This window comes from Salmo trutta, unplaced genomic scaffold, assembly GCF_901001165.1.
Source record: "Salmo trutta unplaced genomic scaffold, fSalTru1.1, whole genome shotgun sequence".
Lineage (NCBI taxonomy): Eukaryota > Metazoa > Chordata > Actinopteri > Salmoniformes > Salmonidae > Salmo > Salmo trutta.
In genome coordinates this window covers 646,297-669,685 of record NW_021822189.1, presented here as the reverse complement: position 1 = coordinate 669,685, position 23,389 = coordinate 646,297, and the positions used below count along the sequence as shown (strand labels likewise).

General features: G+C 41.2%; 1 protein-coding gene and 1 long non-coding RNA gene across 2 annotated transcripts in view; both read right to left on the bottom strand.

Moving 5' to 3' along the window:
• LOC115180833 (ras-related protein Rab-10) overlaps positions 1-23,389 on the bottom strand; it is a 40,860-nt gene that overhangs the window by 6,173 nt on the left and 11,298 nt on the right. Inside the window, exons 2-4 of the mRNA XM_029742991.1 lie at positions 18,271-18,331; positions 9,964-10,102; positions 5,299-5,388 (exon numbers count right to left, since the gene is read on the bottom strand). Coding sequence (XP_029598851.1) covers positions 5,299-5,388; positions 9,964-10,102; positions 18,271-18,331 — 290 coding nt within the window. The remainder of the gene's footprint in view (positions 1-5,298; positions 5,389-9,963; positions 10,103-18,270; positions 18,332-23,389) is intronic.
• Positions 17,301-18,236, bottom strand: LOC115180834 (uncharacterized). Its single transcript, XR_003873165.1, has 2 exons — positions 17,604-18,236; positions 17,301-17,566 (listed from the first exon to the last, which is right to left on the bottom strand). It is a non-coding gene; the product is annotated as an uncharacterized LOC115180834 (long non-coding RNA).

Sequence of the window (23,389 nt, the reverse complement as noted above, 5' to 3'; positions counted from 1 at the left end):
GTCATTATGGGGTATTGTGTGTAGATTGATTTTTTTTTTTCCTTCCATCTATCAACTTTAAAATAAGGCTGTAATGTAACAAAATGTGGAAAAGGTAATGGGGTCTGAATACTTCCTGAATGTACTGTATGTGGCGTGTGTATTGCGTCTCAGGATATCCGGTAGTCAGTAATAACCGGCTTTTGGCCCAAAAAATGCAATATAAGCAGATAAATAAAAATTGACTAATTGTCTGGGAGAAGAAGACATTTCCCATCGGGAAATAATACTTTTTAGCCTCTTCAGTGATGGAAACACCAGTCCATGGAAATACATTTAACCGGTCATGCTTATCGATCTATAGGTAACTTGTGGAATTAAATTGGCATATATATATATATATATATATATATACACACACACCTCATGTTATTTATCTTCAGAGACAGAGTATTTTAGAGGAACACTTTTAGGAGCCCAATCGTGTGCTAAAAATATTTTTGGGGCTATGATTAAAAACACCTGCCATTTGTATTTCTCAACTGGACATTGAAGCTTCCCATTCACCATGAAAATGGAAGGCAGGCTTCATCAGCGTGTCACACACCACTTTGCAACGAGCTGGAGACAGTACGCATTTTGAAAACATGTAGTTAATTAAACATATGGCTACTTAATTGTTTGAAACCTAAGCATTTTACTTCATTTGAGGCAAGTTTTACCTTCAAAGTAGCCTAGGCAAAATCACACCATATCCGCTGTCTATTATTTAATAAAGACTCTATATGCCATTGAAACCAGTAGTCTTATTTAATAAAGACTCTATATTCCATTGAAACCAGTAGCCAATTTTCTCTCACGTTCTATTGGTTTTCAACTTTGTTTCATTGTGCATCTAGCTACCAGACAATCGTGTTTAGCCTACTGTACATTGCTGCACTAATTATGTTAAGAAATAATACTTGATCAACATTTTAAGCTAAAAGTTCTGATCTGTTGCATCAGACTCATTGCTTTGTTAAGTTATTTTACGTAGCCTAGGCCTATTGGTTGTATGAATTTGGGATCTATTGTCCCAGTGTGTTTGGAATAGGCAAGCTGACCAATAGAATAACTGCCCTACTATGGGGACAGTAGACTGAAATAGCTTTATGGATGTGCTGCCTACGAGCCTAGGGGAAGCTTTCCCTTAGTAAATGTAATGAAATTGCCAAAATGATATTGCCTTATAAGCCTACTCCTGTCTATACAAAAATAAAATCCTTGAAGTGGGAAGGCAGCGCTCTGCAAATACCAAAATGATTGTTGAGTTGAAACTGTCAGTGAAAAGTAGAGGCCCAGTCAGGCATATCACAATATTTCAAAATCACAGGAAAACATAGTTTGGAAAGAAAATGGCTTTTGCTGTAAAGGAGACAATGAAAATACTCTAACAGTTTTTTTAGTCGAGCTAACAACAGTAGGCCTATTGCCCATCTTATTGTCACCAGCTGAGAGCATCGGCCATGTCCCCGGTTAGGGCGCACTGTGCATTTGACCGACCGGCTCAATTCAGTCTTATTTAGCAAAATGTGTAATGGTGTTTTTTTTTTTTTTTTTTTTTTACATTGGATGAAAGTAGAGACTCAGAGCTACAAAATGTTATATCATACACCACAGTTGAGGAACAATTGGAAAGTAATTCTCCTTTGAAAGTTGATAAAGTTGTACCCTCACTTTTGAGAAAATGGCCCTAGAATATTTTGGGACTGACTGGAGAGCTCTTCTTTGTCTACACCTATTCAGCGTCGTTCACACCCTCTTAAGCTTTAGCACGAGCCATCTCTTTAAGGATTCATATGACTCACTAAAGGCTGGTTGATACCACTGGGTGTTTAATTTAAATCTGGAGTGCCAGAGTGTGTTCTGGGCTTTCGTATACGCAGAGTGTTGTCAGATAAGCCCTTCCGTAAATTCAGAGCGTTTCACTCTGGGAGCGTTCAGACGCTCTGGATGAAAAGTAGGGTTGATCCGAGCGTTATGACTTAACAGCAGTCAAGCACCAAAGTTAACTGGCTAACGTTGGCTAGCTTGCTAGCTACTTTCAGACAAATGAGAGAACAGCTCACTCTGACCATTTGATTCTCTCTAGCAGAGCTGGTTAGGCTGTTTTCATGTTATCAGAGTGTTGGTGACTGTAACTGTGCTGCTGGAAACAATGTAGTTACGCTTTTTTGCCAACGTTTACTGACACCGGCCAAATTCAAAGGGTTTTGAGCGTTCGTAAATGCGTCAGTTATTCTGAATTTACCAGCTACGTCTATCGGCAGTTGTCAGAGTGACAAACATTCTGTTGAAATAGTTACTTGCATATTGGAGTCTTTTGAATAGACATCTAGCTAGCTCGCTAAACAATGAACCACAATCCCAACTCAATGTTACTACCCTGCATGAATCTGCAGGTAGCTAACCAACCAGGTTCAACGTTAGCTAACATTAGGCTATAACTAGCAATACAAATGGCTCTGAGATACAAATAACATTACATCATACATGCAACATTAGCTAGCTAGCCAGCCAGCTAACATTAAATAGCTAGCTAACAGTGCACTAACTTGAAATGAAAACTACTTTGATACAAATTTGAAATGTGTAATATCTGAAAATGTAGCTAGCTAGACTCTCTTGCCCGTATGAATGGATGCTTCTCCCTCTCTGTCATGGATGTCATGGTTGCCTGAGATTGAAGATGTAATCCGGAGAATGGTGTTTTATACAACAGCCTGTGTTCTCTTTTCGACTCCGTCTGCATATTTGCAATCAGATGCCAGAATTTTCTCCATCTTTTTAGCTATCATACTCTAATTCCACTGATTTCAAAACTCGGTCCTCCAGAAAGTGGAGAGCAACACTTATTCAGTTCTACTAAGTGATCTCTTCCAAAAAAGCTGCGTTAGAAAGGATTACCTACACATACTGAGCAGCTCATATTATAGACAGAAACATGCTACATGGCAGACCAATCAGCACTCATCTATCGGCATGTGCAGCGCATCCATTATCTCAGCCAATCATGGATAGCGGGAAGGTTCCTGACTTTTTCTGTGGCTAAACCAACTAGGCTTGTAGTTTAACAATTGTATTTGTATTTACAGACGGCATACAAGTCTGTTATTAACCTCTATGGGACCGGCGGGACGAATTCGTCCCACCTACGTAACAGCCAGTTGAATCCTGTGGCGCGATTTTCAAAACCTTTGTAATGCTATTACTTCAATTTCTCAAACATATGACTATTTTACAGCTATTTAAAGACAAGACTCTCGTTAATCTAACCACACTGTCCGATTTCAAAAAGGCTTTACAACGAAAGCAAAACATTAGATTATGTCAGCAGAGTACACAGCCAGAAATAATCAGACACCCATTTTTCAAGCTAGCATATAATGTCACAAAAACCCAGAAGACAGCTAAATGCAGCACTAACCTTTGATGATCTTCATCAGATGACACACCTAGGACATTATGTTATACAATACATGCATGTCTGTTCAATCAAGTTCATATTTATATCAAAAACCAGCTTTTTACATTAGCATGTGACGTTCAGAAAAAGCATACCCCCGCAAACTTCCGGGGAATTTACTAACAATTTACTAAATTACTCACGATAAACGTTCACAAAAAGCATAACAATTATTTTAAGAATTATAGATACATTACTCCGCTATGCACTCGATATGTCCGATTTTAAAATAGCTTTTCGGATGAAGCACATTTTGCAATATTCTGAGTAGATAGCCCGGCATCACAGGGCTAGCTATTTAGACACCCACCAAGTTTAGCACTCACCAAAATCACATTTACTATAACAAAAATGGTCTTAACTTTCCTGTTCTTCGTCAGAATGCACTCCCAGGACTTCTACTTCAATAACAAATGTAGGTTTGGTCCCAAATAATCCAGTTATGTTCCATCAGCGACGTTTTGTTCGTGCGTTCTAGACACTATCCCAAAGGCAAATCACGGCCACGAGCATGGCGCATTACGTGACAAGATTTCTAAATATTTCATTACCGTACTTCGAAGCATGTCAACCGCTGTTTAAAAGCAATTTTTATGCCATTATTCTCGTAAAAAAGCGATAATATTCCGACCGGGAATCTGCAATTAGGTAAACAGCCGAAGGAAAATACTGCACGGGGTCGAATCGGGCACGCGCCTAATTCCATTGTCCTCTGATGGGCCACTTGGAAAAGGCGATAATGTGTTTCAGCCTGAGGCTGCCTCGTCATCGTTCAGGTTTTTCCCGGGCTCTGTGAGCCTATTGGAGCCGTAGGAAATGTCACGTTACAGCTAAGATCCTGACTCTTCAATAAACAGAAGCAAGAACAACAACACCTTGTCAGACAGGCCACTTCCTGCATGAAATCTTCTCAGGTTTTTGCCTGCCATAGGAGTTCTGTTATACTCACAGACACCATTCAAACAGTTTTAGAAACTTTAGGGTGTTTTCTATCCAAAGCCAATAATTATATGCATATTCTAGTTACTGGGCAGGAGTCGTAACCAGATTAAATCGGGTACGTTTTTTTATCCCGATGTGAAAATACTGCCCCCTAGCCCAAAGAAGTTAAAACGCACAAAAGTTGACATGTTCCAGAAGGCATTTCTAGCAAAAAAGTGTATTTTTTATTTTTAAGTTAACGTTCATATGCCTCTCCTGTGAAGTAGTGACACATGACATACGCCTAGTGTCCTGAAACCAGTTACATATCATCATGGATAAAAGGTAGTCATATCCACTCTATCATCAAGTTTAGATGGACAACATATTATATTAGTGTCTCTCCTTCTCATTGGTCTATTATATGGACAACATCATTGTGTCTCTCCTTCTCATTGGTCTATTATATGGACAACATATAAACCAGATGATAACTATCCAATCTACTCATCACATTATGAATAGTAGTCTAGTCTGCAAATGTGATGATGCATGGAATGCTTTATTATAAATGTGCATTATTGTGAAAATTTGCTTCCCCTAACTGTAACTGTTCATTACTCGTATTGTTGACTGAAGGAAGGTAAATGTGGACAGTTATTCTAATATCTTCAAAGTGCCCAGTAAGGACAAACATCACTGCATCCTCGACTTGCATGTTCTGTTAAGATGAATTACCATAACCTAAAGCACCGTGGGTGGATGCCCTAATCAGGTTATGGACCCAATGCATATGGGTCCCGTACGCTTCTCAAATATACTGAAAAATGTAAATGCTGCCGGTCTATATGTCCATTTTCATAACGGAAACCCTGCTGTGTGTGTTGTCTCACCTGCTCTCCCTTGGCTTTTGGTACCACCCTCTTGTCCTCCATGTCACACTTGTTGCCTAGCAGCATTCTCTCCACATCCTCGTTGGCATGCTGAAACACATCAAATTACAGACTAACTCTAACCCCAACCCATCATATTACAGACTAACTCTAACCCATCAAATTACAAACTAACCCCAACCCATCATATTACAGACTAACTCTAACCCCAACACATCATATTAGACTAACTCTAACCCCAACCTATCAAATTACAGACTAACTAACCCCAACCCATCATATTACAGACTAACTCTAACCCATAAAATTACAGACTAACTCTAGCCCCAACACATCAAATCAAATGTCATTTGTCAAATACAACAAGTGCAGACTTTACCGTGAAATGCTTACTTACAAGCCCTTAACCAACATTGCTGTTTTAAGAAAATAAATGAAATATTTATTAAAATAAATATTTACTAAATAAACTAAAGTAAAAAATAAAATAAACAAGGGGGTGGGGGGGGTCAATACAAATATTCTGGGAGGCCATTTGATTAATTGTTCAGCAGTCTTATGGCTTGGGAGTAGAAGCTGTTAAGGAGCCTTTTGGACCTAGACTTGGCACTCCAGTACCACTTGCCGTGCGGTAGCAGAGAGAAAAGTCCATGACTTTGGTCTTTGACAATTTTTTGGGGCCTTCCTCTGACACGCCTAGTATATAGGTCCTGGATGGCAGTAAGTTTGGGCCCAGTGATGTACTGGGCTGTACGCACTACCCTCTGTAGAACCTTACGGTCAGATGCTGAGCAGTTGCCATACCAGGCAGTGATGTAACCGGTCTGATGCTCTCGATGGTGCAGCTGTAGAACGTTTTCAGGATCTGGGGACCCATGCTAAATCTTTTCAGTATCCTGGAGGGGGAATAGGTTTTGTCGTGCCCTCGTCACAACTGTCTAGGTGTGTTTAGATCATGATAGTTTGTTGTTGATGTGGACACCAAGGAACTTGAAGCTCTAGACCTGCTCCACTACAGCCCCGTCGATGTGAATGGGGGCGTGTTCGGCCATCCTTTTCCTATAGTCCACAATCTTCTTTGTCTTGATCACGTTGGAGGTTGTTGTCCTGGCACCACACGGCCAGGTCTCAGTGTTTGAGTCATGCTTGGCCACGCAGTCGTGGGTGAACAGGGAGTACAGGAGGGGACTGAGCACGCACCCCTAAGGGGCCCTCGTGTTGAGGATCAGCGTGGCAGATGTGTTGTTACCCATCTTACCACCTGGGGGCGGCCCGTCAGGAAGTCCAGGATCCAGTTGCAGAGGGAGGTGTTATTTATTTATTCTACCTGTATTTAACTAGGCAAGTCAGTTAAGAACATTATTTACAATGAGCTCGGGATTCGATCCAGCAACCTTTCGGTTACTGGCCCAACGCTCTAACCACTAGGATACCTGCCTTCCTGTTTAGTCCCAGGGTCCTTAGCGATGAGCTTTGTAGCGCTATGGCGTTGAACGCTAAGCTGTAGTCAATTTACAGCATTCTCACATAGGTGTTCCTTTTGTCCAGGTGGGAAAGGGCAGTGTGGAGTGCGATTGATATTGGGTCATCAGTGGATCTGTTGGGGCGGTATGCGATGATGGGCGAGGGCGAGCTTTGTATGCATCTCTGTGTGTGGAGTAGAGGTGGTCTACAGATTTTTTCCATCTGGTTGCACATGTGACATGCTGGTAGAAATGAGGTAAACCGGATTTAAGTTAGCCTGCATTAACCTCTCTGGCGCAGGTGGGACGAATTCGTCCCACCTACGTAACAGCCACCTGAATTCAGTGCCGCGATTTTTGAATCGTTTGAAATACTATTACTTCAATTTCTCAAACATATGACTATTTTACAGCTATTTAAAGACAAGACTCTCCTTAATCTAACCACACTGTCCAATTTCAAAAAGGCTTTACAACGAAAGCAAAACATTAGATTATGTCAGGAGAGTGCCCAGCCAGAAATAATCAGACACCCATTTTTCAAGCTAGCATAGAATGTCACAAAAACCTAAACCACAGCTAAATGCAGCACTAACCTTTTATGATCTTCATCAGATGACACACCTAGGACATTACGTTATACAATACATGCATGTCTGTTCAATCAAGTTCATATTTATATCAAAAAAGAGCTTTTTACATTAGCATGTGACGTTCAGAAAAAGCATACCCCCCGCAAACTTCCGGGGAATTTACTAACAGTTTGCTAAATTACTCACGATAAACGTTCACAAAAAGCATAACAATTATTTTAAGAATTATAGATACATTACTCCTCTATGCACTCGATATGTCCGATTTTAAAATAGCTTTTCGGATGAAGCACATTTTGCAATATTCTAAGTACATAGCCCAGCCATCACGGGCTAGCTATTTAGACACCCGGCAAGATTAGCCTTCACCAAAATCACATTTCCTATAAGAAAAATGTTATTACCTTTCTTGTTCTTCGTCAGAATGCACTCCCAGGACTTCTACTTCAATAACAAATGTAGGTTTGGTCCCAAATAATCCATCATTATGTTCCATCAACGACGTTTTGTTCTTGCGTTCTAGACACTATCCCAAAGGCAAATCACGGCCACGAGCATGGCGCATTACGTGACAAAAAAATTCTAAATATTCCATTACCGTACTTCGAAGCATGTCAACCGCTGTTTAAAACCGATTTTTATGCCATTTATCTCGTAGAAAAGCGATAATATTCCGACCGGGAATCTGCAATGAGCCTAAACAGCCGAATGAAATTTCTCCACGTGGGCGAATCGTGCACGCGCCTCATTCAATGACCCTCTGATCGGCCACTTGGCCAAGGCGATAATCTGTTTCAGCCAGAGGCCGCCTCGTCATCGTTCAGGTTTTTCCCGGGTTCTGAGAGCCTATTGGAGCCCTAGGAATTGTCACGTTACAGCTAAGATCCTTCCTCTTCAATAAACAGATGCAAGACGCACGACTCCTTGTCAGACAGGCCACTTCCTGCATGAAACCTTGTCAGGTTTTTGCCTGCCATAGGAGTTCTGTTATACTCAGACACCATTCAAACAGTTTTAGAAACTTTAGGGTGTTTTCTATCCAAACCTGAACAATAATATGCATATTCTAGCTTCTGAGTTGGTGTAGGAGGCAGTTAAAATGGGCACATATTTTTTCCAAAATTCTCAATACTGCCCCCTATCCCAAACAGGTTAAAGTCCCCGGCCACTAGGAACATGCTTCTGGATGAGCGTCGTTTGCGTATGGTCTTATACAGCTCGTTGAGTGTGGTCTTAGTGCCAGCATCGTTTTGGGGTGGTATAAAGACGGCTATGAAAAATATAGATGAAAACTCTCTTGGTAGATAGTGTGGTCTACAGCTTATCATAAGGTACTCTACCTCGGCTGAGCAATACCTCGAGACGACCTTAATATTAGACATCACGCACCAGCTGTTATTGAAAAATAGACACGCCCCCACCCCTCGTCTTATCAGACATCCGTGTTCTGTCCTGCCAATGCATGGAAAACACAGTCGTCGTTCAGCCACGACTCGGTGAAACATAAGATATTACAGTTAATGTCCCATTGGTAGGATAGTCTCGATCAGAGCTCATCCAGTTTATTCTCCAGTGATTGCACGTTGGCCAAGAGAACGGATGGTAGAGGCGGGTTACCCACTCGCCGATGAATTCTCACAAGACACCCTGATTTCCGCCCCCTGAATTTTCTTCATGTGAATGACAGGGATTTGGGCCTTGTCTGGGAGCAACATTATATCCTTCCTGTCAGACTCAAAATAAAAGATCTTTGTCCAGTTCGAGGTGAGTAATTGCTGTTCTTATATCCAGAATCTCTTTTCGGTCATAAGAGATGGAAGCAGCAACATTTTGTACAAAATAAGTTAAACAATGCGAAAACACACACAATAGCACAACTGAGTAGGAGACAGTTAAAAAAAACAGCCATACCGCTCCGGCGCCATTCAGATGACTGGTCTAACTAACCCCAACCCATCCTATTACAGAATAACACATTACAGAATAACCTAAACCAATCATATTACAAACTAACTCTAGCCCCAAACTGAAGAGATTAAATCAAATTATCATTGAAAATATTATAATTTCTATAATCATTATTTAATAAATCCTTAGCCCTTCTCTGAAGGCCCATTGTTCCCCACTGTGTTTGGGTTAGTAATAATTTGTGGCTCTATTTTCCCTCCGCCTGTATGTTTTCACTGAATGTCTATAAAGAATCCATATGTTCTGAAATAGGAACACAGAAATCTGGACATTTTAACTCTTATTATGGTGCCGATTTGACTAAATAACAATCACGGTCTTGAATTGGACTGGCATTGTTCTGGTCTCGGACCCTTTGTCGCACCCCCCCCCTCCCGGTCTGGGGCTTGACCCTGTCCCCCCCCCCCCCTCCCGGTCTGGGGCTTGACCCTGTCCCCCCCCCCCCCCTCCCGGTCTGGGGCTTGACCCCCCCGGTCTGGGGCTTGACCCTGTCTCACCCCCCCCCGGTCTGGGGCTTGACCCTGTCTCCCCCCCCCGGTCTGGGGCTTGACCCTGTCTCCAGTCTCTCTTTAGGTGGTCTCAAACACAACACTGGTGTGTATATAATGTCCGTGTGTATGTGTGTGTGTGTATGCGCACACCTCGTCGATGTTGCGGAGCCACTTGCTGATGTTCTCGAAGCTCTTGGCGTTGGTGATGTCATAGACCAGCATGATGCCCATGGCGCCTCGATAGTAGGACGTGGTGATGGTGTGGAACCGCTCCTGGCCAGCTGTGTCCCTGTTAAACACATTATATATAAACCTCTCCTGACCAGCTGTCCCCCTGTTAAACACATATATAAACCTCTCCTGTCCAGCTGTCCCCCGTTAAACACATATATAAACCTCTCATTTAGCACTTCCTATGGCTTCCACTAGATGTCCCCAGTCTTTACATTTACATTTAAGTCATTTAGCAGACGCTCTTATCCAGAGCGACTTACAAATTGGTGCATTCACCTATAATATCCAGTAGAACAACCACTTTACAATAGTGCATCTAAATCTTTTAAAGGGGGGGGTTAGAAGGATTACTTTATCCTATCCCAGGTATTCCTTAAAGAGGTGGGGTTTCAGGTGTCTCCGGAAGGTGGTGGTTGACTCCGCTGTCCTGGCATCGTGAGGGAGCTTGTTCCAAAGTGGTTTGAGTCTCCTACCATCAAAATTGACTGAAAGAGAGGATGTTTACCTTAGTCACAGGGGATGGGCCATTACCATTGTGACGTCGGCGCCCATGGGTACTCTCCCTTTTCGAAACGTTTTGAAAGACAATGCAACCGTCCCAATGGAATATTATTCAAGCCCTGGTTGAAAAAGCCCCTAAAGATTTATGTTATACAACGTTTGACATGTTTGAACTAACTTAAATATATATTTTTTGCTCATTCCTGACGACAAGTCAGACGCATACGGTATATTTTCACTAGCCTTCGGAGCGCGCTAACACTATTGGGACATAAATTATAAACTTTTTTGAACAAAACTACATTTGTTATGGACCTGGGATTTCTAGAAGTGCCTTCTGATAAAGATAATCAAAGGTAAGGGATTATTTACAATAGTATTTTTGATGGTTGATCGTTCCAAGATGGCTCAAAACATGTATAGCCTAGACTTTTTTTCTGGGCATACCACGTCGTTTATTGCAAAGTGTGATTTCCCAGTAAAGTTATTTTTAAATCTGGCAAAGAGATGGCATTCAAGACATGTTAATCTATAAGTCTTTGAATGACAATATTACATTTTAACAATGTTTTCGAATAGTAATTTTGTAAATTGTAGCGCTAATAAACCGGAAGCATTTGAGGCAAAAGATTTTCTGAACGTCATGCGCCGATGTAAAATGCTGTTTTTATATATAAATATGAACTTTATCGAACAAAAAAATGCATGTGTTGTGTAACATGATGTCCTAGGAGTGTCATCTGATGAAGGTTGTCAAAGGTTAGTGCTGCATTTAGCTGTGTTTTGGGTATTTGTGATGCATGCTAGTTGCTTTGAAAATGGCTGTGTGATTATTTCTGGCTGGGTACTCTGCTGACATAATCTAATGTTTTGCTTTTGCTGTAAAGCCTTTTTGAAATCGGACGTGGTTCGATTCAGGAGAGGTGTATCTATAAAACGGTGTAAAATAGTCATATGTTTGAGAAATTGAAGTTATAGCATTTATGAGGTTTTGCATTTAGCGCGACGCGATTCCACTGGCTGTTGATTAGGGTGGGACGCAAACGTTCCACTGGCCCAGAGAGGTTAAACACATATATAAACCTCCCATGACCAGCTGTCCCCCTGTTAAACACATATATAAACCTCTCCTGACCAGCTGTCCCCCTGTTAAACACATATATAAACGTCTCCTGACCAGCTGTCCCCCTGTTAAACACATATATAAACCTCTCCTGACCAGCTGTCCCCCTGTTAGACACATTAAATATAAACTGCTCCTGAACAGCTGTCCCTTGTTTTAATCCTAGTAATAGTAATAACCCTGTCTTAGGTCAGTTAGGATCATCACTTTATTTGAAGAATGTGAAATGTCAAAATAACAGTAGAGAGAAAAAATTTATTTCAGCTTTTATTTCTATCATCGCATTCCCAGTGGGTCAGAAGTTTACATACACTCAATTAGTATTTGGTAGCATTACCTTTAAATTGTGTCAAACGTTTTGGATAGCCTTCCACAAGCTTCCCACAATAAGTTTGGTGAATTTTGGCCCACTCGTCCTGACATAGCTGGTGTAACAGAGTCAGGTTTGTAGGCCTCCTTGCTTGCACACGCTTTTTCAGTTCTGCCCACAACTTTTCTATAGGATTGAGGTCAGGGCTTTGTGATGGCCACTCCAATACCTTGACTTTGTTGTCCTTAAGCCATTTTGCCACAACTTTGGAAGTATGCTTGGGGTCATTGTCCATTTGGAAGACCCATTTGCGACCAAGCTTTAACTTCCTGACTGATGTCTTGAGATGTTGCTTCAATATATCCACATACTTCTCTTTTCTCATGATGCCATCTATTTTGTGAAGTGCACCACAACTTTGCTCCCTCCTGCAGCAAAGCACCCCACAACATGATGCTGCCATCCCCGTGCTTCACGGTTGGGATGGTGTTCCTCGGCTTGCAAGCCTCCCCCTTTTTCTCCAAACATAACGATGGTCATTATGACCAAACAGTTCTATTTTTGTTTCATCAGACCAGAGGACATTTCTCCAAAAAGTACGATCTTTGTTCCCGTGTGCAGTTGCAAACCATAGTCTGGCTTTTTTAATGGCGGTTTTGGAGCAGTGGCTTCTTCCTTGCAGAGCGGCCTTTCAGGTTATGACGATATAGGACTCGTTTTACTGTGGATATAGATACTTTTGTACCGGTGTCCTCCAGCATCTTCACAAGGTCCTTTGCTGTTGTTCTGGGATTGATTTGCACTTTTTGCACCAAAGTACCTTCATCTTTAGGAGACAGAACGAGTCTCCTTCCTGAGTGGTATAATGGCTGCGTGGTCCCATGGTGTTTATACTTGCGTACTATTGTTTGTACAGATGAACGTGGTACCTTCAGGTGTTTGGAAATTGCTCCCAAGGATGAACCAGACTTGGAGGTCTACAATTATTTTTCTGAGGTTTTGGCTGATTTCTTTTGATCCCATAATGTCAAGCAAAGAGGCACTAAGTTTGAAGGTAAACCTTGAAATACATCCACAGGTACACCTCCAATTGACTCAAATTATATCAATTAGCCTATCAGAAGCTTCTAAAGCCATGACATCATTTTCTGGATTTCCCAAGCTGTTTAAAGGCAGTCAACTTAGTGTATGTGAACTTCTGACCCACTGGAATTGTGATACAGTGAATTATAAGTGAAATAATCTGTCAGTAAACAATTATTGGAAAAATGACTTATGTCATACAAAGTAGATGTCCTAACCGACTTGCCTAAACTATAGTTTGTTGACATGAAATTTGTGGTGTGGTTGAAAAACAAGTTTAATTGACTCCAACCTAAGTGTATGTAAACTTCCGACTACAAACTGTATATATTATATACAGTCGTGGCCAAAAGTTGAGAATGACAAATATTAATTTCCACAAAGTTTGCTGCTTCAGTGTCTTTAGATATTTTTGTCAGATGTTAATATGGAAAACTGAAGTATAATTACAAGCATTTCATAAGTGTCAAAGGCTTTTGTTGACAATTATATGAAGTTGATGCAAAGAGTAAATATTTGCAGTGTTGACCCTTCTTTTTCAAGACCTCTGCAATCCCCCTTGGCATGCTGTCAATTCACTTCTGGGCAACATCCTGACTGATGCCAGCCCATTCTTGCATAATCAATGCTTGGAGTTTGTCAGAAATTGTGGGGTTTTGTTTGTCCACCCGCCTCTTGAGGATTGACCACAAGTTCTCAATGGGATTAAGGTCTGGGGAGTTTTCCTGGCCATGGACCCAAAATATTGATGTTTTGTTCCCCGAGCCACTTAGTTACCACTTTTGCCTTACGGAAAGGTGCTCCATCATGCTGGAAAAGGCATTGTTCGTCACCAAACTGTTCCTGGATGGTTGGGAGAAGTTTCTCTCGGAGGATGTGTTGGTACCATTCTTTATTCATGGCTGTGTTCTTAGGCAAAATTGTGAGTGAGCCCACTCCCTCGGCTGAGAAGCAACCCCACACATGAATGGTCTCAGGATGCTTTACTGTTTGCATGACACAGGACTGATGGTAGTGCTCACCTTGTCTTCTCCGGACAAGCTTTTTTCCGGATGCCCCAAACAATCGGAAAAGGGGATTCATCAGAGACAATGACTTTACCCCAGTCCTCAGCAGTCCAATCCCTGTACCTTTTGCAGAATCAGTCTGTCCCTGATGTTCTTCCTGGAGAGAAGTGGCTTCTTTGCTGCCCTTCTTGACAAAAGGCCATCCTCCAAAAGTCTTCGCCTCACTGTGCGTGCAGATGCACTCACACCTGCCTGCTGCCATTCCCGAGCAAGCTCTGTACTGATTGTGCCCCGATCCCGCAGCTGAATCAACTTTAGGAGACGGTCCTGGCACTTGCTGGACTTTCTTGGGCGCCCTGAAGCCTTCTTCACAACAATTGAACTTCTCTCCTTGAAGTTCTTGATGATCCGATAAATGGTTGATTTAGGTGCAATCTTCCTTGCCTGTGAAGCCCTTTTTGTGCAAAGCAATGATGACGGCATGTGTTTCCTTGCAGGTAACCATGGTTGACAGAGGAAGAACAATGATTCCAAGCACCACCCTCCTTTTGAAGCTTCCAGTTTGTTACTAGAACTCAATCAGCATGACAGAGTGATCTCCAGCCTTGTCCTTGTCAACACTCACACCTGTGTTAACAAGAGAATCACTGACATGTCAGCTGGTCCTTTTGTGGCAGGGCTGAAATGCAGTGGAAATGTTTTTGGGGGGAATTCAGTTCATTTGTATGGCAAAGAGGGACTCGTCTGATCACTCTTCATAACATTCTGTATGATGGCAATTTGCATATACTCCAAACTGAGGCAGCAGACTTTGTGAAAATGTATATTTGTGTCATTCTCAAAACTTTTGGCCACGACTGTACAGTATATTCAGAAAGTATTCAGACCCCTTATTCTAAAATCAATTGAATACATTTTTTCCCTCAATCTACACACAGTACCCCATAATGACAAAGCAAAAAAACAGGCAATGTTTTTTTTTGCTAATTAATATTTTGTTTTTACAGAAATACTTTATTTACTTAACTCGAAATTGAGCTCAGTTGCATCCTGTTAACATTGATCATCCTTGAGATGTTTCTACAACTTGATTGGAGTCCACATGTGGACTCAATTGATTGGACATGATTTGGAAAAGCACACCTGTCCATATAAGGTCCCACAGTTGACAGTGCATATCAGAGCAAAAACCAAGCCATGAGGTCGAAGGAATTGTCCGTAAAGCTCCGAGACAGGATTGTGTCAAGGCACAGATCTGGGGAAGGGTACCAAAACATTTCTGCAGCATTGAAGGTCCCCAAGAACACAGTGGGCTCCATCATTCTTAAATGGAACAAGTTTGGAACCACCAAGACTCTTCCTAGAGATGGCCGCCCGGCCAAACTGATCAATCATGGGAGAAGGTCCTTGGTCAGGGAGGTACCAAGAACCCGATGGTCACTCTCACAGAAATCTAGAGTTCCTATGTGGAAATGGGAGAACCTTCCAGAAGGACAACCATCTCTGCAGCAATCCACCAATCAGGCCTTCATGGCAGAGTGGCCAGACGGAAGCCACTCGGTAAAAGGCACATGACAAGTCTCAATGTCCTTGAGAGCCCAGACTTGAACCCGATCCAAAATCACTTGAGACCTGAAAATAGCTGTGCAGCGACACTCCCCATCTAACCTGACAGAGCTTGAGAGGATCTGCAGAGAAGAATGGGAGAAACTCCTCAAATATAGGTTTGCCAAGCTTGTAGAGTCATACTCAAGAAGACTCGAAGGCTGTAATCGCTGCCAAAGGTGCTTCAACAAAGTACTGAGGAAAAGGTCTGAATACTAACATAAATGTGATATGTTTTTAATTTCTAAGATATTTGCAAAAATGTCTAACAACCTGTTTTTGCTTTGTCATTATGGGGTATTGTGATGTCATTATGGGGTATTGTGATGTCATTATGGGGTATTGTGAGTAGATTGATGGGGGGGAACAATTTAATCCATTTTAGAATAAGGCTGTAATGTAACATACAAAAGTAAGAGATCTTGCTTCTGTTAGCTGTTTCAGTGATTAATAGCCTACTGACTGAGCACCAAGCCTCATGCAACGACAACATGGCAGATAAAGCTATTTCACCGATGCGGCTGTTTTTAATATTTGCTTTGCTGTAATTAAGGATTTACCATTTAATTTCTTTAGAACTTATAATTTATTCAGTGTCGTTTACACGGTTCCAAACAGACAGAAAAATCATATCATCTAACGGCAGCTGTCGCTCCTGTCCTTCATCTCCTTGTTATTATCACCATTATAACAATAAGTAATGTCATTATCATTAGTAGGCTTTGTATAACACCCTTGTATAACCACCATGGAGCTTTAGGCCTAAGAGCGAGTCCTGTTCAGTCTTGATACCGTTACTTAGGCCTATATTCAATATATAGGCTACTGGATAAATCAATCTTTCATTCGTTCATGCCATCACACGGCATATGAGACATTAATGCTTTGAAATGCAATCAAACATTTTTGTTTTAAAATTAAATAAAAGGGAGCTTTGAATAATTTGCCCAAAGAAAAAATAATCCGCTATTCACAAATGCATGCAACTGTTTTTAGTCTGCTGTAATAAAGGCTTTATATATTTATTTTTTCGTTAGAACAGACTCTGGTACACTTATTTAGTGTTGTTTACACCGTTACAAATCGTCAAACCAAATAATATTGTAATCTAACTAACTGTTTGGCACACATAATACTCACGGAACTCTTGCTCCTATACCCTACTTTGGGTTAGGGTTAACCTAACCACCATGGAGCTGGAGGCCTGCTCCTACACCCTACTTTGTCTGGATCTCCAGTAGTTTCCACAACTAAGTCAAATGTCTTCCACAGATCTGACTTGCCCTTTCCCTCCTGAGCAACCAGTAAACATTCCCCGTTCAGTTTATTTTTCACATCCATTTTGCTGTCATGTGTTAGTGTTCAGAGTTTGTTATAACCAAAAGAGAGCAAGGGTTGAGGGAATGTTTTTCTGAAAAATTAGGGATTTCAGTAACAGAACTTTGCAGTCAGAAACAAGAAACTGAATGGCTGAAATGATGTTGCAGCCACACCACGGACAGCGTGATAAACACTGCTCTGCTGTGGTGCCTTTTCTCTGGGAGGAGAGAGACAACGTGCGCCAGTCACACAGGCACTGTGCTGTCATTGTTTTAAACAGTGTGACCATCAGGCTCTTCATTCATTTGTGTCTTAATTATTTAATCAAACAGTGTGCTTAAAGCATCAGACAAGCTCAGTGCATATGTAGTTGATTTATTAGGGTGTGGTGTGTCTGTCTATGTATGGAAAAATAAGTTGAAACATTTAGACCAATCGATTGGTCAAAAGAACAGGATGACTCTCGGTTGACATTTTTTCTTTTTCATATATTTTTCCGGGGACCGCCCTGGTCGTCACGTCACAAAGCTTCCGTTAGCTGTGCAGTAGAACAGGGGCTAATGACTCGGCCTACAGACAACAGTAGAACAGGGGCTAATGACTCGACCTACAGACAACAGTAGAACAGGGGCTAATGACTCGACCTACAGACAACAGTAGAACAGGGGCTAATGACTCGGCCTACAGACAACAGTAGAACAGGGGCTAATGACTCGGCCTACATACAACAGTAGAACAGGGGCTAATGACCGTTTCATCAACTTCACACTATAGTGGCTTGAAAATACGATGACATTGCTAAAGTAGCCGAATAATTAGTAGGAAACAACTGCCACTTATGTCAGCAAATTTACTTTAGAGACATCAAAAAGGCTAAAATGAGATGGTGTCCCCTCAATCTTAGCTAGCTTAAGTTATACTGCATCCAAAGTCAATATGGCGACATCAAAGATGACAAAAGGTCTCCTAATTATTTGCCTTTTTTTATGTCATTGTGTTTTCAAGCCACAGTACTGCACTTTAAACCAAATATTAATCAGCGATTATTGACGATGCATTGAGTAGAATGCTCAGTCGGCATTAGTCCTAAAACAAAAGGTCAAACCAATAGTGACGAAACGTACAACCCATGAATAGGCCCTGCTGAATAGGCCCTGCATTACCCAATGTCTTTAAAAACGACACCATGCCCGGGACAGCAGACACCATGCCCGGGACAGTAGAAACAAATAACATTGGACCCTGTACATATTACACACACCTCCTCCACTCACCATATCTGTAGTTTGATCTTCTTTCCCTGGAGTTCAACAGTTTTGATCTTGAAGTCTATTCCTGGAAAACACACAGAAACACATTAATACAGACCTCCTTTATTGTAGTGACCTCTACAGAGCAACACAGAAATGTGAATTATACTGTACACCGAGTATATAAAACATTAACTTAAGGTATAGGGGGCAGTATTTTTGATTTCGGATGAAAAGCATGCCTAGAGTAAACTGCCTAATACTCGGGCCCAGAGTCAAATATTTGCATATTATTAGTAGATTTGGATAGAAAACACTGAAGTTTCTAAAATTGTTTGAATGATGTCTGTGAGTATAACAGAACTCATATGGTAGGCAAAAACCTGAGAAAAATCCCACCAGGAAGTGGGAAATCTGATGCTTGTAGACTAAGTCATTGCCTATGTAACACAGTGACTTAGGGTTCATTTTGCACTTCCTGAGGCTTCCACTAGATGTCAACAGTCTTTAGAACCTTGTTTCAGGCTTTTGCAGTGAACAGAGAGCGAACAAGAAGGCCGGGAAGTTGGTGACTCAGAAAATGACATGAGTTCATTGGCGCGTGCTCACGTGATGAGGTAGCTGTGTTCCCTAAACGTTTTTCAAGACATTGGAATCGTCCGGTTGGAATATTATTGAAGTTATGTTAAAAAGGCCCTAAAGATTGATGCTATACAACGTTTGACATTTTTCTGTGAACGTAAGTACAACTTTTGACTTTTCGGCGTGAAAGTTTCGGCATGTATTTTTCTGAGCGCCGTACTCAGATTATTGCAAAGTGTGCTTTCCCCGTGACAGATTTCAAAAAAGCTTCACAGCGGTTGCATTAAGGAGATGTTTAGCTATAATTCTTTGAATAACAGTTTAATATTTTTATCAACGTTTATGATGAGTATTTTTGTAAATTGTTGTGCTGATTCAACGGCAGTTTGAGGCAAAAGATTTTCTGAACATCACTCGCCAATGTAAAAATGGGGTTTTTGGATATAAATATGAACTTTATCGAACAAAACATACATGTATTGTGTAACATTGAGTCCTAGGAGTGTCATCTGATGAAGATCGTCAAAGGTTAGTGCTTAATTTTAGCTGTATTTCTGGTTTTTGTGACCCCTCTCCTGCTTGGAAAATGGCTGTGGTTTTTCTTGTGTTGGCACTGTCCTAACATAATCTAACTATATGCTTTCGCCGTAAAGCCTTTTTGAAATCGGACAATGTGGTTGGATTAACCTCTCTCGGGTATGTGGGACGATTTCGTCCCACCTACGTAACAGCTACTGAAATTCCAGTGGCGCGATTTTTGAATCGTTAGAAATACTATTACTTCAATTTCTCAAACATATGACTATTTTACAGCTATTTAAAGACAAGAATCTCGTTAATCTAACCCCACTGTCCGATTTCAAAAAGGCTTTACAACGAAAGCAAAACATTAGATTATGTCAGCAGAGTGCCCAGCCAGAAAAAATCAGACAGCCATTTTTCAAGCTAGCATATCATGTCACATAAACCCAAACCACAGCTAAATGCAGCACTAACCTTTGATGATCTTCATCAGATGACACACCTAGGACATTGTGTTATACAATACATGCATGTCTGTTCAATCAAGTTCATATTTATATCAAAAAACAGCTTTTTGCATTAGCATGTGACGTTCAGAAAAAGCATAACCCCCGCAAACTTCCGGGGAATTTACTAACAGTTTGCTAAATTACTCACGATAAACGTTCACAAAAAGCATAACAATTATTTTAAGAATTATAGATACATTACTCCTCTATGCACTCGATATGTCTGATTTTAAAATAGCTTTTCGGATGAAGCACATTTTGCAATAATCTAAGTACATAGCCCGGCATTACAGGGCTAGCTATTTAGATACCCACCCAGGTCAGCCTCCACCAAAATCACATTTCCTATAAGAAAAATGTTCTTACCTTGCTTGTTCTTCATCAGAATACACTGCCAGGACTTCTACTTCAATAACAAATGTTGGTTTGGTCCCAAATAATCCATCGTTATATCCAAACAGCGACGTTTTGTTCGTGAGTTCTAGACACTATCAGAATGCTTCTTCACGGTCCCGCGCATGGCGCATTGGCGTGTCAAAAATGTCTAAATATTCCATTACCGTACTTCGAAGCATGTCAACCGCTGTTTAAAACCAATTTTTATGCCATTCAACTCGTAGATAAGTGATAATATTCCGACCGGGAGTATGCATTGAGCCTAAACAGCCGAATAAAATTTCTCCTCAGAAGCGACTCATGCACGCGCCTCATTCAAAGGTCCTCGGAGCAGCCACTTACAAAAGGTGATAATGTGTTTCAGCCTGAGGCTCCCTCGTAAACCTTCAGTTATTTCCCGGGCTCTGAGAGCCTATCGGAGCCCTGGGAATTGTCACGTTACAGCTAAGATCCTTACTTTTCAATAAAAAGATGCAAGACGCACGACTCCTTGTCAGACAGGGTACTTCCTGCTTGAAACCTTGTCAGGTTTTTGCCTGCCATAGGAGTTCTGTTATACTCACAGACACCATTCAAACAGTTTTAGAAAATTCAGAGTGTTTTCTATCCAAACCTGAACAATAATATGCATATTCTAGCTTCTGAGTTGGTGTAGGAGGCAGTTAAAAATGGGAACATATTTTTTCCAAAATTCTCAATACTGCCCCCTAGCCCAGACAGGTTAAGGAGAGGTGCATCTTTAAAATGGTGTAAAATAGTTGTGTGTTTGAGAAATTTGAATTATCACATTTTGTTGTTTTTTTTTGTTGAATTTGCCGCCCTGATATTTCACTGGCTGTGTCCCGCAGGTGGGACGCTAGTGTCCCACGTAGCCCATAGAAGTTAAGGACACCTGCTCTTTCCATGACAGACTGACCAGGTGAAAACTATGATCCCTTATTGATGTCGCTTGTTAAATCCACTTATAAATCAGTGAAGGTGAAGGGGAGGAGACAGGTTAAAGAACATTGAGACAACAGACATGGATTGTGTATGTGTGCCATTCAGAGGGTGAATGGGCAAGACAAAAGATTGAAGTGCCTTTGAACAGGGTATGTCAGTATTGGCAAGGCGTCGGGCTGTGGCGGTCATGAAATTTTGTCAGCAGGTGATTGTCAAGCAAATAACTGCCGGTCTCACGGTAATTGTCCGTTAATTAACAAACACGTTTAGCATTTCCTGGATTCCTACAAGCCACTGATGCTGACCTTTGGAACATCTACATTTTAATAATAAATCCATGTAATATAGTCTACACCTTCACAATACATTAATTTTAGACCGGTCTAAAGAAAATGTAGTCTAGCATACTCTGAGTTGTCCTGATGTTAGGGTCCTGATCTGGCCGTGCCAAATGGCTGTGAGCTACACTAGTTCGTTTAGCAGGTAAGATTTGCTCAGAATTCCAAGGCATTATTTATAGTATGAATACAACTGAACAAATTGAAAATATATTTTCTCCAAACGATTTGATGACGTGCGCACGTGGCTATTCTGTGTTGAGCGATTAACAAAGAAACAGGTCCTCCTATACACTTCAATTACAAGTTATTTATGCAACTGTATAGTCGTGATACAAAACATATGTTCAGATTTTTAATACATTTTAAGGCTGCATGATACAACTAATGATGATTTAAAGAAGTTGCATGAACTCTTCTCTTGTGCAAGCTGCACACACTTCATCAGCCGCTCATTCACAAATTTGACAAGCACTTGATAACATTCTCACCAGGCCTTGAATTTCTCAGCGGCATCCCCCTTATGCGGCCATAATGCCACCTAAAAAAAAAGCCATGCCTTTTGCAGCCAAAGGTGCCTTTGTGCCATTGGGCTTAATATAATAATTATAATTCCCTTCTCCCGGATGCCGTGGTCCGAAGCACCTCTCACTCACATGGCTCTCATGTATCGCAATTCTTATTAGCCGATGCCCGTCACATGATCGGGTTATTCTCACAGGTATCTCAGCTCCGAAGGGAAAGGGGGATACCTAGTCAGATGTACAACAATGCATTCCACTGAAATGTGTCTTCCGCATTTAATCAGAGAGGTGCGGAGGGCTGCCTTAAGCGACATCCACGCCCGGGGAACAGTGGGTTAACTGCATTTCTCAGGGCCAGAACAACATATTTTGCCTTGTCAGCTCTGGGATTCAATCCAGCAACCTTTCGGTTACTGGCCCAACACTCCTACCTGCCAGGCTTCCTGCCGCCCAGAAATAAGCTACAAGTGACGTCGGGGAGGCAACAGCACACATCCCTCTTAGCCAATTCCGACGGGCACACTGAAGATGCTAGAAGAACTGTCCACATTAAGCCTACTTTGTCAGCCAACAAGATGAGTAGACCAAACCAACAGCAAAAGCACTAGCCTATGTCAATCTACTATCCCCCATACTACAAAAGTTGACCTATTCTATGCAATAAATAAATATTCCAAACATACTGAGACCGTTAGGCTCTACACCGGTTGTAAAACGAATTAAAGTGCTTAATTTTAAGAAGTTATTTGGCCACTTTAGTTGTGATACAAACCTTATTAAAACATATAGGACTATGGGCTACTAACCTTATTAAACATATAGGACTATGGACTACTAACCTTATTAAAACATATAGGACTATGGGCTACTAACCTTATTAAACATATAGGCCTATGGGCTAGGCTACATGAGGTGTGATACAGACCTTATTAAAACATATAGGACTATGGGCTAGGCTACATGAGGTGTGACTATGATTTGAAAAAGTTGCTAAAAAAAGGCGCACGGGCATCATTCATTCAGTCATAGGCTGATATTCTCACCCATCATTTTTAACTTAATATTGTCTTTACAGACTAAATAATGTGTGCAAAATTGGTTTTGATTTAGAATGGACCATTATCATGCACCGGTCTCTTAGGAAAAAAATATATGTAATCTATGCATTTAAATAGAAAATGGAGGACGCATTTCCCATGGTTCATTTTCCTGCCAGCCAGGTAGGCTATACTCCTGTTGTAAAGATAAGCAATGTGCTTAATATTAGGAAAGTTGAGAAATAAATCTCATGGGATCCTCTTTTTAATAGAGGCCATCAATACGATTTTCT